The following is an 18,973-nucleotide window of genomic DNA, read 5'->3' as shown; positions in this document are numbered from 1 at the left end:
GTCACAGTTTTACCATGTACACCTGTGGTTCTAAATCCGGCCATTGCATGGAATCACCCAAGAGGCTGCCCCAGTGGGTGGCGGTCAGAGGGAGGCAGCCTGGGTGGGTGGGGGTCAGAGGGAGGAGGTCTGGGGCAGGAGTGGTCAGAGAGAAGCGAGCACGGGCCTGTGCAGAGTTCGTCTGGAGCCCATGCCTTCAGCCCAGCTCCAGGGCTCCTCTCCCTCCTGCAGCCTGAGGTCTTTGACACTGTCTTTGGCTCTGACTGGGGTTTCTCCCAGTGCACACAGCTGCTGGCTGAAGAGGTGGGGAGAGCCCTGTAGGCACAGTGCTGGGAGCCCCCAGACCATGTCCCATCCTCCCAGCTCAGGCCAGACCTGCCATCTCTGGGTGCCTCACACCAGCATAAGAAGAAGGACCCCGGCTGCCGGGCGCAGCTGGAGGCAGTGGTCCCGTTAATCCAAGTCCACCAACCTGGATGGAGCACAGGGGCCGGGCGCCACACTGGTCAGGCCAAGGGTGCTGGGCCTGGAGGGCGAGGACAGTCTCCCATCAACCGAGGGCTTTGGGGTTGGCCAGAGCTGAATGGAGCTGAGCTTTGCCTTTCTCTTGTGACCTTGAGCAAGACATAGCACTCCTCTCGGCCTCATTTTCCTCCCAGGGATAAAAACAAAACCATCTCAAAGGGTGGCCTGGGATTTCAACAAAACGACACAGCACAGTGCTCGGCCCCCCGCCTGGCAAAAGTGGGCTGCCATTCTTGCTGCTGCTGCTCCCAGGGGCTGTGATTCCAGATGTTTCTGCCCGAGTCTGACAGACCCGGGTTCGAGTCCCATCTCCTGATTAACACCGTTTCTATCGTGAGTCGTCACAGAGTCATTCTGGTACATGCTATTGTCTGTAGGTCAGGCCACCTGCCAGGGTAGTGGAAGCCAGGTCTGAGATGTGGTCATGCAGCCCAGGAGCCTGGGCAGGAGCTCAGGGACACCGTGGACATCCCACAGAGCCCTGGCTCTCCTGGCTAGCTGCCCCGGGCTCAGATTCAGGATGGCTGTGCAAGAGCCCTGCTCCGGCCTCCTCTGGCTGGTGACTTCAAGCAAATCGCTTCATTTCTCTGGGTGTAAGTTCTCCATCTGTAAAGTAGTGATAGCCACAGCAGTGGAAGAGAACTGCCTCATAAGAATCATCCAGGAGAAGGCAGACACACTCAGGGAGCACACCATCCATTTCAGGAAGGTGCTGTACAAACCCATTTGGAAAAAGACAAATGAGCCTGTCTCTGCTGCAGGAAACTCACATTGAAGTGGTGGGGGAAGCCCCAAGTGAGAAGCTTGCTGACCTAACCCACACCTGACCAAACCAAGGGGAGGGAGGGAGGGAGGGAGGGAGGGAGGGAGCAGCACCCGAGGAGAGGGTTAAGCCGACCGCAAGAAGCAGCTGCAGGCAGGGCATGCTCTGGAAGGGTTCACTGAACCTGCAAGTTTGTTAGCTCACATGCTGTCTATCATACTCTTCTTCTAACAGGTGGAAAAGAGAATGATTCCAGAAAAGAGCCTTCTAGCATCCTTTCAAGTTATGTCCAGCCATGATCGTGGCTGCCTTTTGAAATCAATTTGCCATTAAGTCATATCCCAAACAACTTTTCTAGATAACAGGAAGAGAGAACACAATAGGGAAGAAGTGGATTGAAGGGTCAAATAATCCAGTAAAGCTGGAAACGGAGGTGCACACAGTTTCCTGTGGAATACTGCATTCGAGACTTGATCTCTTCCACTCTCCCTGTGTCCACATCCTTTGCCATGTGACTTTGGGATTCCTCGCACTGAAGAAGCTGGGAATATGGCTTTGGATTCACCTGTGTGACTTGCTTTGGGCAAGGGAAGGTTAGCAAGTATAACGTGACCGAAGAATTTAAAAAGCACTCGAATGCGTGGGCAAGCCCTCCTGTGCTGAGGGCGCTGTCTTGAGAAGAACAGGCCCCAGCACAGCAGTCTGAGGAGGAGGTGCAGACACGTGGAGCAGAGATGTCCCAGTCAAGCCCCCCCGCCGAGCTGGGCCACCCTACAGATGCAAAAATGGAATACATGCTCACTGTCATGGAGGTTTTGTGGTTGTTTGCTACCTGGCGATAGCAGACCGATGGAGTTCTGAATGTCTAGTTAGTGAGAAATAAAAAGGGGTGAGCTCAGAGTACGGAGAAAAGAAGGAAGCTGTTGGCATAGATGGTTTTCCGGCTGTTGGTGTTCACTCACGGTGGGCACGTTGCTCGGGAGCTTTGTGACCCTCCTCCTGTGGGTGGCCAAGGGGGCAGTCACATGGCTGGCAGCAGTAGGACCAGCAACTTGGTTTAGCAAATCCATTCCAGCTGTCAGATTAGAAACATGTTGGTGTATTCATTCAACTACTACGAGGGTTAAAATTAGCTAATCAGATTGCATGATTCTTCCACTAAGTTTTGTTCTGAATACTTGGGGGAAAATTACATAGTTTTTCTATGATTCCTTACAGGAGAAAAAAAAAAAATCCCAAAACTTCACACAGAGTAAGAACACAGCAGGTAGCAAAACTCCTAATTAGAAATACTCAGTAAAGTATACCTCCTTTTAAAGAACAGTATAATTACTTCTAAGAATTGAAAAATTGCTTCATTTGATCAAATATTTTGATTAGCAAAGAAATTAATTGTACTGTATCTCCATTTGTATTTACAGTGAATAAATGAATGTTAAAAATAACAACAGCAGCAAAGCTGCCTGTCAAAAAATCCAGCTGAAAATACAGTAGAAGCGCTGTGTGCAAGCGCACTGCCACAGACCCTCACGGCCGGGTCGAGAGCCCCGCGCACACCCCCGACAGCGCACTCTTGTCTGTTAGGAGGTCTCGAGCTCTGTGCCACCAGGGGACTGGTGCCGATAACCCAGTGCGCTATTGGCAGACATGGGGGAGTGACTCTAGAATGCCAGGCATAATCCAGGTTTCCCGGTGGCATGACCACTGCCTAGACCTGAGATCTCTTACCACGCAAGAATTCTTTCTGGGCAATGAACAATGGTCAGCCCAAAGAACCTTCCTTCAGCAAGGCTACAACCAAGACGAGCTTCTAATCAGCAGGGCTGGGCTTTGAGAGGTCGGGACTCAGCTGTGGCTGGTCCCCAGGCTACTCTCGGGCAAGCTGACGATGGAGCTCAAGACAGTCTCATGGCAAAGCCATGCTCTTCCCCTCCATCATGACTCCGGCCCCCTACCACATGCGCAAGAATCCAAACACCTACCAATAGTAGGGAGGTGACAACTCATACATATGACGAGGGCCTACCTACTGAGTATCAGGCACTGGCCCAGGCACAGGGAACAGAGCAGTGGATGGCAGACGGACCCCCTGCCCTGGAGGAACTAAAACTTTTGGAGATGCCTGAGGAAGCAAGCAGGGAGGAGAGACCCACCCTGGGCCTGCCTCCCAGAGCCCTTCCCCTTCTGGCCTCACCCCCGCCACCACCACCTCTGCCCTCTCCCCTCACCTCAAGCCATGCTAGTCATGCCCACAGGGAGGGGTTTTCCCCACCTGGGTCCCTGCACACGGTGTCCCCACGCCCAGGAAGCCCCATCTCCCAACATCCAGACTTGGCGCAAGCTCGTCCAAACTGTTTGCGTTCCTCTTTGCCCTGATGATGCAGAGTAAATCCCCCTCCTCCTCTGGTTCCAAGCTCACTTCTGTCACACAGCTCGACATTCACAAAGGATCTATCCGGATGTCTTTGCAAACGCCCAATTCACAAATCCTTCGGTAGCGTGAAATTGCCATAAAATGCAGAGAAATAAAGCAAACATTTGAGCCGCCCCTTCGACCCTTTAATGATTCAATAAACTCATGGCTGAAGTCATTTATGAAACTATTAAAATAAATTCTTCCACTCAAATAAATTCCACACCATATAATCACATCATTACTAAACACTAAACATTAAACATGCACTCACTGAAGTAGGAGAGAATAAAAAAAATAAATAATGAACGCAAACATTTTGGGTTTGCTCTGTTCGGAACCATGCAAAGCTCTTCCTGCATTACACACTTAATCCAAGTAACATCCCCATGGAGTGGACGTGAGGACGGCTCCCATCGGCCAGGTAGGACTCCAAGAGCGCGGGCATGCTGGCTCAGCACTTCAACTCTACCTCAGTTTGCTCAACCACAAAATGTGGATAAATGATAGAACCCACACCTTCAAAGGCTGTTAGGAGGTTGGCCAAGTTAATGTATGTAGGGCCTTAGACCAGTGTCTGGCTCCAGCGCGGTGTACACATCACGGGGGGTGGGAGGGGGTGCAGGGTACGTGACTTGCTCCTTCCTCTTTATCCCTCAGCATCGACCATCCAAATTCAGGCCTCTTTAAAAGGCAAGAGATGGAACATTCTGGTTTGCACGCCAGTGGTCACAGCCATTTCTGCCAAATCAATAGTCACTCCCAGGGAACTTTGTGTCTGCCTCCTCACCTGCCCGGCCCCCAGGGCTGGCCCAGTGCCTGGCATACATTCTTACCCACATTTGCTGAATACTGAAAGTTAGATTCTTCCAGTAGAATGGGGCATCTAAAGCCAGAACATAAACAGTTCACTGACAAGTTAGACACCTAGTCATAGGATCATAACCAAGATACTAGCACCATCTGTATTTTGGATTTTCTCTGCAAGACTTATTTGGGACAATGACTTCTTGGGTTGACTCCTGGCTTCCTGATATGGTCATGACCTTGTACAATCAATGGTACAGCTCAACTCTGGTCCTTAATTGACCCCCCAATTGCAATTAAATTAGCCTGTCATGACTCTGGAGGGACAAATGGAGGGGGGCCTGCCTGTACTGGCTGGGCCACAGTCCATTTATTTGGAACATCTAGGTAGCATCCCACTGGAGCTAGGAATCAAGAAAGGATGCCAACTCAGATTGGAGAGGGCATGCTTGTGGAAATGTTTTTGAGAATGCCAGAGGGAGTGACAGACCCAGGCTGGAGCATCGGAGGAGCTGGAACAAAGAGGTGGACCAGAGCCAGTCCCTGCCCCCCAGGAGCAGGGGATGTTTGGGTTTGAGAAAAATTCACTAGCTCAAATTCACAGTAACTACTTTACTAGAAATTCAGTTCAGGTATGCTTTCTTCCAAACCTCGCCGATTGGACTGATCACTTCACCGTCTGCCTGAAACAGTTGTGTTTGAAAAGGGGTCCCTCAGATGGAGAAGTGGGGGCAATGTGACCATCCCCCTGCCCAGGTGGAAGCCAGCCTGGCATGGCCCCCTTCCCATTTCTGCCAGGGGCATCAGAGACCAGGCCACGCTCCCTTTGGTGGCCACCCTTGTCCTGCTCCCAGCAGCATCCTACCTGGCAGCTGCTAGGGCAGTAGGCCCCCGGCCCCTAGTCCTTCCCAGGAGGCGGCTCCGGACCCAGGCACCTCCCAGGATGCCTGGTGATGTCAGTGCAGGAGCTGTAACAGACGTAGATCTGGGAGAGTTTTTAACCTTGAAAGGATGTCTCTGCATATGCTAAGTGGTAGTCAAGTTCAGCAGGTTGTACACCTAATTCTTCATCTCCTGGGACAATGTGATTTTCGTTCTGTGGCTTTTATCACTACAGTTGGCCTGAAGTGGGCTGTCTGTATTAGTGCAAATACTGGGTCAGTGCTAGGACTGGTGCAGACGCCAATGCTCAGAGGAAAGAGACACTTGCTTGTGCCAAGGTACCAGCGCTCTCCACCCGTAGGGCAGCCAGCTCTCCAAACTCAAAGGCCCAGAGAGGGGAGGTGGGTGGGTCCTGTCTGCCTGGTTCCCATGAGGTGCCACCAATATTCAAGGCTATGGGTGATAATATTCCTCTTCCTTCAGCTTAGGCATAGTGAGGCCAAGAGCCCCTCCCCCTGGCCTGTCACCAAGGCCAACCCAAGTGTCCGAGTTGGCCTGAGCTGCCCCTCACAACCTGCCACATCCTCAGTGGTCTCCCGGACAACAGGTAGTAAATGTTGGCTGGCAAGTGCAGAGTGAGCGAAATTTAGGGGAAATATTTAAATGTCACCGAAATTATATCAAGAGGACTTAGCCTTTCTTGCCATCAGGAGCAAGAGTAAATAACAGTAATGACACAGCTTAATAATTTACTTAAGTCATCCCTAATAATCTTAGAGCTCTTTCCTGAAAAGGGAACTCCCCTATTCTTTATCCATTCATTAAAAATACATGGACACTTATATTTACAATAAAAAGAAAGATAAATCGAAGTAACGCTGTTGGCAACTAACATAAATACAATGTTCATAAAAGATTACAAACATTTTGATGTGCTTTACGGATCCTTCTGCGATTAAAAACTACAATCTTAAATTCTCTCTCAGAAACACCCATCTTCAGGTTATTTAACATCTCACTGAATGACTTTAAAGACCATATATTATAAACACTAAGCAAGGGAAGATCTCATTGGCTCTCCGTGCTCTATGATGTGACAAAATAATTACTCTGCCTTAAATAAGGATGCATTTTGTTAAAAAATTCCATTATTTCCATGGTAATAAAGTAGAGAGATTTTATATGGGTTTCTAGTATGTCTTTTACAAATTCTATTTCTGCTCTGAGCAGTATTTTTATATTCACAGAAGATACTGAAAGTGCACTTTCAGACTTAAAAGAAATGTTAAGCAGGAATGATTTTCTAAAAACAAGGTGATCTGCTCTATTTTGCACATAGCATTTTGAATGTAAAATGTTTTTCCCAGAAGTGAAAAAGAGGTATTTGCTGAGGATGGAAATTCAGATAATGTTTTCACCTGGTTTGTGGGCATCTTATGAAAAAGGTACGAATGCTGTCATTCAGGACTTGTCCTGTCTTCTTTTTCGCTAAGTCACTGAGTTGGATTTTGGTTTCAATACTCTGTTCTCCTTCTTTTATGCCACCTAGGTTCATGTTTCTCATCCGGGGTGTGATGGTTTGGCAGGAGCGGGGAGGCAAATTCCTTACTCCTGTCTGCAAAGACGGGTCCCTTTTCTTCCCCCAACTCACAAGCCTCTGGGCCCACAGGAAATCCCGAGTGTGGCTCTCAAAGCCAAATGTGGGGCACGAGAATGACTCGGTGCCCCAGAGATGGAACCTGGGCTTGGGCATGTTGAATTGCACCGGCCCCAGGCCAGTGACCGGCACTCTGAGCTGCGCTTAATGAAGCAGCAGAAGGAGCAAGGAGGGGACCATGCGCCACAGTGGAGCCGCATACCAGGATCTGAAATTAATGCAGCATCTGCTCTGAGAAGCACTCAGATGATTTTCACATGTCATGTGTGACAGGCATATGAGACAGGAGATCAATAGAAGTTTTGGAGGACAGATTTAGCAGGGTATCCAATATAAGAAACGGATTGTGAGTAGGTGTAAAATTGTCATTTCTACTCTCTGCATACTTTCAATCTACTCAAGGCCTTACAAAATGTGTTAACTACAATTCCAGTTGTTCCTTTTCCAAGAACAGACTGGGTTTGGCAAGGAATTATTCACGGTGAACCTCCTTTGCAGGGAGTGGTGCCGGCTGTCTTAATTACATTTTGGTGATCTCCTTTTAATTACCTGCCTCCCGTGCGTCCCCTAGAGGGAAAGGGTGACTGGTATCATATTTAATGAGCTTGAGGAGGATGCATTAACTATTCCTATTATTTGTTGCTTCTTTCCCTTCTATTAAAAACACCAGCCCAGGATTAAATTTCAGAAATCATCACAATGAAGACAGGCTCGGCTCTCCCACACTCTCCTTCCCATTCCAGCCACCTTGACCAACTTAACTCACGTCCTTGCTCAGAAGTCTCAATGATCTTAAAGGGACTGAACTCTGGAGCAAGGAAGAAAGGGCAGGGATGGTGGTCAGCCCCTGCCACCACCTCCCCAGCCATCCGCAGATCAACAGGAGGAAGGTAAACCCCCACACGGCCTGCCCTGAATCGAACCACCTCTGGTTGCCCCACATTGAGGCCCCACACCCCATGCCTCCATGCTTTCAGCCTAGAAGTCCCTTGATCTGCCTGTCCTCCGGGCCAGCGCACCTGTGCCCAAGTATAGGCTTCTCAACAAAGCCCAGGGGGTGGCCCCGGCAGTGCCATGGGTCTCCCCGGCCCCAGCCTCTTCCAGCCCAGCATGCTCGCTCCTGTCCCTAAACACCTTTCCCATCGTTACTCACGTTTCAATTAATCTGAAAACCTCCCCCCAAGAATGTTCAGTGAAGTGTTTCCACTGGTGAAGGAGACCCTGTGAAGGAGATCAGGAAGCAAGCTGGCAACATTTGAAGCTTTACCCTTGGTCGGGTACTTCCAGAGTGGCCAGAGATGCTCATGATGACCCGCGAGGGAGGATGGCCGTGACCATGCTGAGCCGGAGCCCTGCCTCCTCGGCCGGGGGACCAGCTGGCCTCTGGACCCCGGGGTGTGTTGAGGACTCCAGGCGGTCAGGCACTAAGCCGCTAGAAGGGTTTGGGCTCATACTTCTAAGTGCTCACTAGAGGCACGCCAGCAGCATGAGAAGGCCGAACACTGGAGGCACCTGCAGGGCCAACGCTAGGGGATCGGCTCCATCCATTAGCACAGCCCTGTCCCAGCACACCCCCTCCTCCCTCTTTCCTCCCTCTAGAAGCCACAAAGAGGGAGCCGTTCCTGACTCTCAATCCCTCACGTAGCATGGATCAGCCAAGCCTGTCTGTTCCACTTTCCAAATGTATCTAGAATGGAGCCACGCCAGCAGCAGCCCCCCCGAAGGGCCGTGAGCTCCCTCCCTGCTCTGGCCCCTGGCCCCACAGGCTCTTCTCCATATGGCTGCCACAGTGATTTACTAAAGTGTAAGTCAGGTCATGATGCTCCTCTAGCCCTTGTTCCTGTATGTTACTTGGAGTCAAAAGCAATTCAATCTTTACCATGTCCCCAAGCGACAAAGCTGCCTGCATATCCCTCCCTGACTGCATTTCCTTCTCTCAGGCCCAGGGCAGCCACACCTGGAGCTGATGGGACACCCTCCTGCCCAGTGCTTGGACTAGCTGTGCCCCCTGACACCATCCCCTAGCGGTCACCTGTTCCCTCCCTCACCTCCTCCGGCTCTTGGTTCCAGCCTTCTCAGATCCGCCCTCCTTCTGTCCTGCTTTATTTCTCTCGGCAGCATGTACTAGAATCTGACATAGGATACATTTCTCATTTCTTGCCCGTCCCCCCTCCCTAGAATGCAAGCGTCTGGAAGGCAGGGGCCATGTCAGTTTGGCTCACTGCTGACCCAGCACCAGCTCAGTGCCGGCCCATAGTGGGCCCATAGGAAATGCCGGTGGATGGAGGAGTGGGCAAATCCACACAATGGGATGGCACACATCAAAGGCAATCCACGTTCTAGAGAAAAATCAATAAAGTGGACGGTGCCAACAACAGCACAGTAAGTGGAAGAGCAGGCTCCAGGGGAAACCCTGCGGGGGAACCTGGAGCGGAAGTGGGGAAGCAGGGTGAGAAAGCGAGGCCTCACCTCTCCTACCCAGTGGTCTGTGAACAATGCCCAGGAGGCTTGTTTAGGAAATTGAAGGGTGACCCAGAGGTAAGAAGGTATGTGGCCACTCTGGAAAACAGTATGGAGGTTCCTCAAAAAGTTGAAAATAGAGCTACCCTACAATCCAGCAATTGCACTACTAGGTATCTACCCCAAAGATACAAATGTAGTGATCCCAAGGGGCACCTGTACCCCGGTGTTTATAACAGAAATGTCCACAAGAGCCGGACTGTGGAGAGAGCCCAGATGTCCATCGGCAGATGCATGGATAAAGAAGATGTGCTCCATATATACAATGGAATACCACTCAGCCATCAGAAAGGATGAATACCCACCATTTGCATCAGCATGGATGGAACTGGAGGGGATTATGCTAAGCAAAATAAGTCAATCAGAGGAGAAGCAATTATCATATGATCTCACTCATATGTGGAATTTAAGAAACAAAACAGAGGATCATAGGGAAAGGGAGGGAAAAAATAAAATAAGATGAAATCAGAGAGGGAGACAAACCATAAGAGACTCTTAACCATAGGAAACAAACTGAGGGATGCTGGAGGGGAGAGGGGTGAGGGGGATGGGGTGACTGGATGATGGGCATGAAGGAGAGCACATGATGTAATGAGCACTGGGTGTTATGTGCAACTGATGAATCACTGAACTCTACATCTGAAACTAATAATACATTATATGTTAATTGAATTTAAATAAAAAAATTTTTAAAAAGAAGGTATATAGCAGTAACAAGTTACAGTGACTGCTTTCTGGGGCACAGAGCTGGGGGGAGAAGAGTTGATTCAGTGATCTCTCCTTTTAATGGTCTCGCCACTGTTCACTTTCCTCTCCAAGGGGCATATATTACTTTGATACAAATACAAAATGATTGTTAAAAAAAAGAATCTTTTAAGAGTTGAGAAAATCTCCAACAACCCCCAAATCGGCAGCATATACGCTCTGTCCTCGACCTCACCCCCAAAAGATACGTGTCTAGAAAACAGGATCAGAGGTAAATATACCAAAATGTTAACAGTGATCGCCCCTGGGGGTGACTTTAATTCTCTCCTTCAAAATTACTGGAATATTCCAAATCATGTAAAATGGACATAAGCGACTTCTACAAATATTAGCTTAAACCACGTGAAATTGTCAGTATTCAATCATTTGTGGCTCTAAAAATGGTGATTTCATATGATTTGACCCAATAGAAAAAATTATTTAAAAAAACACAGGGCTGTTTTCAAGATCAATAAAAGTATTATTCCTATCTCCTGGCTTCAGTTATTTTATTTCTTTGGATTCTTTTCTTTAGGAAAGAATCCAAAATGTCGCTATAGAAAAAAAAATGTCGCTATAGATTTACACATGGAGTGTTCACGGCAAAGTAACTTACAATGGCAAAAGCTGGAAAAAAGTCTAAACCCTTAAAAATCAGGGAGTCGATGGAATGCTACACAAACCTCTGAACCCACGTTTGGAAGACCTTTCAGTGACATGGTGCAATTTAATGTGAAGGAGAAAAAAGCAAGATCCCCGGTTATGTAGGCAGTGTTACCTCCACTGTGTAAAAGAATACGATATATTTGCACACCTGTGTCCACGGCAGCATTATTCATAACAGCCAGAACGGGGAAGCCACGCCAGTATCCCCAGTGACAGATGAATGGCTAAGCAAAATACGGTGTGTCCCCACCATGGACTAGTATTCAGACTTAGGAAGGAAGGAAATTCAGACACACACTACATGTGTGAACCTTGAGGGCATGAGGCTGAGTGAAATAAACCAGCCACAGAAAGACAAACACTGTGTGATTTCACTTATACGAGTAGTCAAAACCAGAGACAGCAAGTAGACCAGAGGTCAGCAGGGCTGCGGCAGAGGAGTCATGGGGAGTTAGTGCCTGTTGGGTACAGTTTCCGTTTTGCAAGATGAAAAGGGCTCTGGAGGAGAATGGTGTTGGTAGTTGCACAGCAGTGTGAATGGATCCTAATACAACGGAACTGTGCACTTAAAAATGATTAAGATGATAAATTTTATGTTGAGTATTTTGCCACAATAAAAGAATTGGGGAGAAACGCATTAGAAGGGGAGAACAAAGGACGTCCGAGGCAGTGTGGCACATCGAAAGAAGGTCAGCTCTGGAGGCCATGCTGGGGGAGGAGGCCACGCAGGGGCCTGACTTCCAGAGCCTGTCCGCGTCCCACGGTGAGACTGTGGCAGGGACCGGCGCGTGCACAGCGGGGGCTGTTCTTGCCAGCACAGCATCATCCTGGGGTTTAGAGCCCTGTTCGCTCTTTTATACTTTCCTGTATTTTCCAAAATTTCCACAATGAATATGTATTTCTTTTAAAGTCAGGAGAGGGTGCCTGGGTGGCTCAGTTGGTTAAGCGACTGCCTTCGGCTCAGGTCATGATCCTGGAGTCCCTGGATCGAGTTCCGCATCAGGCTCCCTGCTCGGCAGGGAGTCTGCTTCTCCCTCTGACCCTCCCCCTCTCATGTGCTCTCTCTCATTCTCTCTCTCTCAAATGAATAAATAAAATCTTTAAAAAAAATAAAAAACAAAGTCAGGAGAAAAAGTTTAATCATTAAAAACAGTGAGGGTCACCATAAACAGAGAGAAAAGACGAGTTACAGGCCAGGAGGAGGTATTTGTAACCCCCATAACCAACAAAGGATTAGAAGCCCTTTCACAGACAATGAAACTTGAATGGCTCATAACACAAGAAAATGTCCAGCCTTCCTAATATTCAGATGGGCAGAAATGAAAACGTCCGACAATACCATGGATTACCGGGGCCCTGGCGCGTTATGAGCTCCAGGTGAGGCTGGCGGGAGCGTGCATGATTGGTAGGGCCACAGTGACGGTCCCAGGGATGCTGAACACGAGCCTGCCCCACGCAGGGGGACTCCTGAGAGTCACAAGGAGACAGACACAGAAGGCTGGCTGGCGCTTTGCTTGTAATGGAGAAGACTGCAAACAACCTACATGGTCATTAGCAGGAGGGTGATAACTGAATGGGGTGTGTTCACCTAATAGAATATATTCATTTGATGGACTAATTTTATAGTAGCCTAATAAGGAAATGAACTGAAGCTAGTGGAATAACATGGATACATCTTGAACACATGATAGTAAACAAAAAAATAAGTGCAGAAAACAATACACGATATGGTACCATTGATATAAAGTTTTAAAACGGCAACGCGATAGTATCTATTGTTTAGGAATGTCTGTCTAAATAGCAAAGATGAAAGAAGTCACAGCCCCACGGGACATGGCGCACACTGAGGGGCCTGGAGTTGGGAGCGGACTTCTTGCTCACAGAGCAGCTCTACCGCTTGCCATCAGGGTGACTGTGCACAAATCACAGGGTCTCCATCTATAAAAAGGGATATTAATAGCACACACCAGGTAGTGCATCAAAGCGGGTTTGAACGGGTTAATATACGTAAAGGACCAGGAAGAGTGGCCCTCAGAAGGCACTATATAGCATTTACTGTTGTTATTAGTATTATAACAAACCTCAAACCTTAAAAATGTTCACACTGTTTGCTCTAGTCATCTAATTTTCAAGAATTTGTCCTAGATCAGTGATGAAAGATTTATGCACTTAGGTGTTCAACATACATAAAAGTTTGCAATTGGAAATGACATTAAGTGTCCTGCTGCAGGGGGGACACCTCAATATATTGAAGGACAGGCCTGCTGTGATTTGACTGTTGCATTAGTTTGGATTGTTCACGTTTATTTTCATCCCCCGCCCGTGTGGGCAGGGACTGTGGCACTCGTGTGTTGACTCTCAGTACAGAATGGCGATCAAAGAAATCTGTGTTGGCTAAAACTAGATTGTGATTATTGCTAATGGTGTTGGTCTACATGTTGGTTACATTTAGAGATCAAGAAACAGCCAGAGAATAAACAATTTGTGCAGCCAGAAATGCAGTCCGAGGAAGGAGCAAGAGTCCTGTAGTCAGCCACACATCCTCTTCCAGGAAGCCCTCCTTGACTTTCCCAGCAGTCTTTCCTGCGCCGAGCATGCCTCTGTTAAAGCCCACTACCTCCGTGTTTACCTCCACCCCAGACTCGGCTGATACATGTCCCAGGGCCCAGCACATAGTGGGTCCTCAACAAGTAATCTCCCTAGTGGGGCCCAGTTCCCTCATTTCCAGCTCAGGGCCTGACATAGTGTGGGCCTCACGTCTTTGGATGCCAGATCATCTTCAGGGATCTAAGATTCTCGAGAATTCTCAAATAACCAGATAAAAGCAAGCTCCCAAACTTCTAAGAAAAGAAAAGAAGATAGAAAAAAGAGTTTTCAATAAAATACACATATTTACCTTCTAACATTCTATGTAGAATTTATACTGAATTTTCATTTGGAATTAGCTAATCACATGAGGTGATTGCCAATTTATCTGGTGTGATTTTAATCAATTATCCATTTTGCAAAAACTACTTTTAGCCCATTTTCAAAGAGAGATGCTTGTGTGCTGCTGACATCCTTACCTCTTCAAAGAAGGAGCTGAAGTTCTGGAGAAAATATTTCCAATTTATATGGGGGATTAGATGAATTTTCAGTTTTCTCAGAAAATAATGGTACTGGTTGTCTGTGAGTTTGTAACAGAAATCCTTAAGAACTTGTCCAAAATCTGAAGCCTTTACAAACCCAGTGTCCTCTTTATCCAATGCAGAAAATGCCTAAAAAAAGAGAGAAAAGGCAGATGCTACTGTCAAGTGACTATTTCAAAAATATTTTTCTGAAGTATTGCTTTTCTGAATGCAAATGAAATCAAGTGCGTTCAAGTGCCCTGTAAATTCTACCTTACCAACAAAATGCACGATGATTGACAGATGGGGACAGGTAAAGCACAGGCCCAGGGTGAGAGCTCCGGTACTGAAGAGAAAAGTCGCTTTGCTGGCTCCTCTTTGGATTCAGAGAGGCAGAGGAGTGAGGAGGAGCCCTGGCCCCCTTTCCGCAGGTGAAGCCACGGGAGCTCCAAGGATGCTCCCGGGCGGAAACCACGTGCCCAGAATCTCCCCATCCTAGCTCCTTGGAGCATATGTCCCTTGTAACGGGGGGGCTCAGATGCAATCCCACCACATCGGGGTATGGGGCGGGGTTCTAAAGGTGGAGACTGATGTAGGAGGAGGAGTCAAGGGACCACCGTGTCCCCACTCCCACCCTGAGGCTTGCACATGGAGGCTGCTGCCCTTTCCCCACCCTGGGCCAGTGTCCGTGCAGCCTCGCCTCACCAGAAGGCCCCTGTGGCCACGTGCCGTGTCTGGTGTCTGAGGTGCTGGGGTGGCCAGGGCCAACCCAAGCGGTACAGTAGTCAGACTGAAAAAGTGCAAAAACGTGCTATAAAAAGAAAGCACATTTTTTTCCATCTGTCGAAACAAAATCATTCATTTTTATTGCACTAGGAAATCTGTATCAAGTGGTAGGTTAAGATCTTTTTTTCTTTAGTAAGAATTTAATGTGCTCGCAGACCCCAAACCGAATTCCCTTGTGGTTAATTCTCATTCAGGGCTAATTAGGCACATCCCATCAGCCCATGGGGGTGGTGATATATGTGTACAAAATTAACCTTAAAATACTGTCTAGCTTTGGGTTTTTTGTTTAGCCTGTGGTTACAGGACAAAGCTGTGGAGAGTGGAAAACCCTCTGACCACCAGTTCGGAAGCAGACTTTGAACCAGGCTCTGCTGCTTACCAGAAGACCTTAACCTCTCTGAGCTTGGCTTCTTTGGTATACAAAAGAGGGACTCTGTATCTCATAACATTCTGTTTTACTATGGCCCCCAAACACACCTATCTGTGTACCTGGTACACAGTGGATTTCAAGAAAGGATCATGAACATGAGCACGGTCAAGTGAGCATTTGTGTGACCTGCACTTCCCTGGGTCTGTGCGGCCTCCCCCATGTGTCAAGTCCGGCCCACCGAGCCGCAGGACGGGTAGAAGAATCAAAAGTTAAGAGGCTTAAAAGTCTATAAACTCTTCAGAAATATAAGGTATTGTTGTGTCATTTCAGAAACAACAGGTCTGAGACAGGTCTCCAGTGATCTGTAGAGCTGTGTAAATGTGCCAGGTGTCCTCTCTGATGCCTGTCCTCAGACATCGCCATTCCTTCCGCTCTGCCCCCAATGCTCTCTCTCCCTCCAAGCCCTCTGCCACTCGCTTGGCCAGAGACTCTCCACTCTCTGGCTTAAAACATCTCTTGCCTAAAGGGTGTTTCTTGGAAGTGAGAACCACGGTTTCCCCCAAAGGTTCTAAGGACATCAGTTTGAGAAACATCCTGATAGATGTTAATGGTGCCCCTTTAAGTCAGAGGGGGCAAAGCCAACCTGCAAATGGATTTATTTGGCTTATATCATGCTTTTGAAAAATCTGGAATATATGCTGACATTTAGAAATCAGGAGGTTTCATAGCTTCTCATGAAAAAATGACAAGCTCTAGCAAATGGGGACCCAGGTGGCTGGGGCTGAGGAGAAGCTGCCCTTTCGAAAGGGCTGTGTCTCCAGCCTGCTGTGGCCACCACCCGGCCCCCTTCATCATTTATATTGCCCCTGGTCGTGGTGAACATCCAAGTGTGCAGGGCTCACTGGGTAACTGCTGGGCCCGGGGCCATCTCAAGCACAAGCTCTGGTCCGAAAGGCACATAGGTGGTTTTCCAGATGACCTGCATGGTTTCTAGATGACCCACAACATATCTAGACTACTTTTTATCTTTAGATACTCATTAAAATAAGGACATAAAAATCTTAAATCCTCACAGAGAACTCCTAGATGTGAAAAATGTCTGCTCTCCAGTATAAAGGTCAAGTTCGCTGACCTTCCAGAACTTTCATAGGCTGGCTGGGTGGCACTTGCCTTTCCCCTGCTCTCTGATCTCTTATGCTTGGACTCCAGAGCCCACCTGGCCTCCCTACGCTGAGAGGATTATTCACGTGGGGGAATTAGTGATCATAGTCCTAGGTTTTGGAGAGGGTCTGTAAGTCCACCTATGGCAAACGTAGGACAGAGCTGCTCTGACTCCACCTCGTATCGCACAGGATGCTTTGGATTCACCATCTCATTAAACTGTAAGACCTGTCCTCTGCAGACAGAATTTTCGCTTCTTCCTACTGTTGCAGGGGACACTGAGGTATGGATCTGTCTGGGGGACCATCACCCCACCAGGAGCATGGCCCAAGCACTATTTTCCAAGGACTCTAGTGGGGGTCACAGCATCATCCCCATCTACACCAGGGCTTGGCACGCTCCACAGTGTCATACAGACGCTAGCTATAAAATGTCATTGTGCTCAGGGGAGTGCCTTCTTGCTCCTCCCCTGGCTCCTAGTGGCCTTTGCCATGAGTCTTGGTGCTGTAGCTGGGTCCTGGCCAACCCTCCAAGGCTACCTCATGCGATGGGCCCAGTGCTCACAGGATGTGTTGGGCCTCCTCACCTGAGGACTCTGTCCTCTGTCCTCCTGGCCTAGAACCCCTTGCCCTCATTCCAGACACAGCACTTGCTAAACCCTGAGCACTTCTACATCAGAGAGCACCTGCTGGGCACAATTGTGGTAGCTTCCTGTAGAGCTATGGATACACATTTGTTCAAATGCACAAGCTGATTTTGACTGACCCATCCGAGTCCTGACACCCCATGAGAGCGAGGAGAGGCGCAGGGGTCCAGGAGGAGAGGAAGGCTAAGAGCCACTTTTCATGAATGGACATGAGCACCAGCACTTCAGTTTCTAGACTAAAAGTACTTTCGGTCTGTCATACCATTGACAAAGCCACATCGGAGGAGGCAACAACTTCTTGGACGTTCTTGACAACGTCCTCTGGGTCCAGTGTTGAGAAATTGACTTGCGTGTTCTCCTCTTTTTCTTTTGGCTGAGGTCTTATTGGCTTGCTGCTCTCCACCGCTTTCAAGAAGTCAAGGTAATTGAAGGAGTTATCATGCCAGCTGATTCCCCAACTTGTCCCAAAAGAAAGAAAAGAATACATTAATTACCAAAAAAAAAAAAAAAAATCCCTATCACATATTCTTTCAATAAATAGTTGCAGAGCAGAGAACGGTGAGCAGAACGTGAGTAATGTGAAGACACTCTTCTCTGGCCTATGGGTGCACGCACGCCAGTTGCTATGACGGTAGACGGGCACCCACAGGTACCATCATATAACAGAGCGAGGTGAGGGATAGACGTGAGGGCTGTCGGGGCCACAGACTGTCCTGCCCTGAGGCTCTGAGACTTGAAGGCTGGACAACAGGGCTCAGGCTTCGGGGAGCGGACGATGGGAAGAGAAGGCGCAGCTAGGGCACCTGATCCACTGACTGGGGCAAACCAAGGTGCCTCAGCAGAGACGTGAGGCTTGCAGAACGGTGGTACGGGGAGATACACCTGGCAATGGGGTCAGGGACAGTCTGGAGGCAAGGCTGGGGGGCGTGGGCGCTCAAGGTTGTGATCATTGCAACCTCAGCTAGTGAGTGCTGGGCTGAGAAATGGCAGCGGGATGTGAAAAGAAGGGAAATACGTCAAAGAGCGTGGAAAGGCACAAAGGAACTGAGGAAAATGGATGTCAGATTCTTTTTCAAGATTGGCGGAACAAAGGTGTCAAGCCGAAAGCACCCAGGAAACAGTTTTACAAAACCTATATGCTTAGTACTTTCTCAAAGAGAAATTCTGAGTGCACGTCTCAATGAGGACACACCAGGTAGAAACAGAGGCTCCTTCCTGCCCTCAACTCTAACACAGAAGAAAATATCTTTAAAGTCTAGAAGAATATATTTTGAGAGAAAATCCCAAAGTTTCATGAGAACATAGAGCATATTTAAAGATGTAATAATTCAAAATAAAGTTTAACTGCATTCAAAGTTCCCATTTTTGTCACTTAAAGTCTCTGAGAATTACTGGCACTCTGACACCCAAACTTTCTATCAGCAGGGTGGAGTGCACATCAAAGAAGAATAGTGTGGAACGTTGGTTAAGCCAGAGAGAGAAGTTTCTAGAGACTCAGATATCTGCTTCTAAAGAAAACGAGCCAAGAGCTGTGCTTTTCCAACCCACAGCTGCAGAGCGGCCTTCCATGGGCCCCGCGACGCTGGCTCACATGACAGAGACATGGAGGAAAAGGCTAATCAACTCTATTTCATCAGCAGGATAAATTGCCAACTTGGTATTAAAATTTAGTAATAAAATCAAATGCATATGCTAATCGCAGTATTATTTAGAAAAGTCTATTTTGGATCTGGAAACGAATAATCTACATATAATTACAAATAACAGAGATGTTTATCATCAAGAGGTCTTTGAGAAGAAACAAGCAACCAAGCGTTGGATCCTTATTAAGGTTTCAATTTGTAAAAAAGTTGATCACCCCCATTGAAAGGTGGACTACAGAAATCCCACAGTCTTTTTGTTGTTACTTAGAAAAGTACCAAGCCT

At 48.0% G+C, this 18,973-nt stretch overlaps 1 protein-coding gene across 9 annotated transcripts in view; it reads right to left on the bottom strand.

The window, feature by feature from the left end:
* The window catches only part of EFCAB6 (EF-hand calcium binding domain 6), a 222,441-nt gene that overhangs the window by 25,909 nt on the left and 177,559 nt on the right, over window positions 1-18,973 (bottom strand). For all 9 annotated transcript variants that reach the window (XM_027591704.2, XM_027591711.2, XM_027591706.2 and 6 more), the window contains 2 exons: window positions 17,310-17,505; window positions 14,043-14,234 (listed from right to left, as the gene is read on the bottom strand). In XM_027591704.2, coding sequence (XP_027447505.2) covers window positions 14,043-14,234; window positions 17,310-17,505 — 388 coding nt within the window. The remainder of the gene's footprint in view (window positions 1-14,042; window positions 14,235-17,309; window positions 17,506-18,973) is intronic.

This window comes from Zalophus californianus, chromosome 9, assembly GCF_009762305.2.
Source record: "Zalophus californianus isolate mZalCal1 chromosome 9, mZalCal1.pri.v2, whole genome shotgun sequence".
Classification (NCBI taxonomy): Eukaryota; Metazoa; Chordata; class Mammalia; order Carnivora; family Otariidae; genus Zalophus; species Zalophus californianus.
Note: the sequence above shows the minus strand (reverse complement) of the source record. Positions and strands in the feature narration are given on the sequence as shown.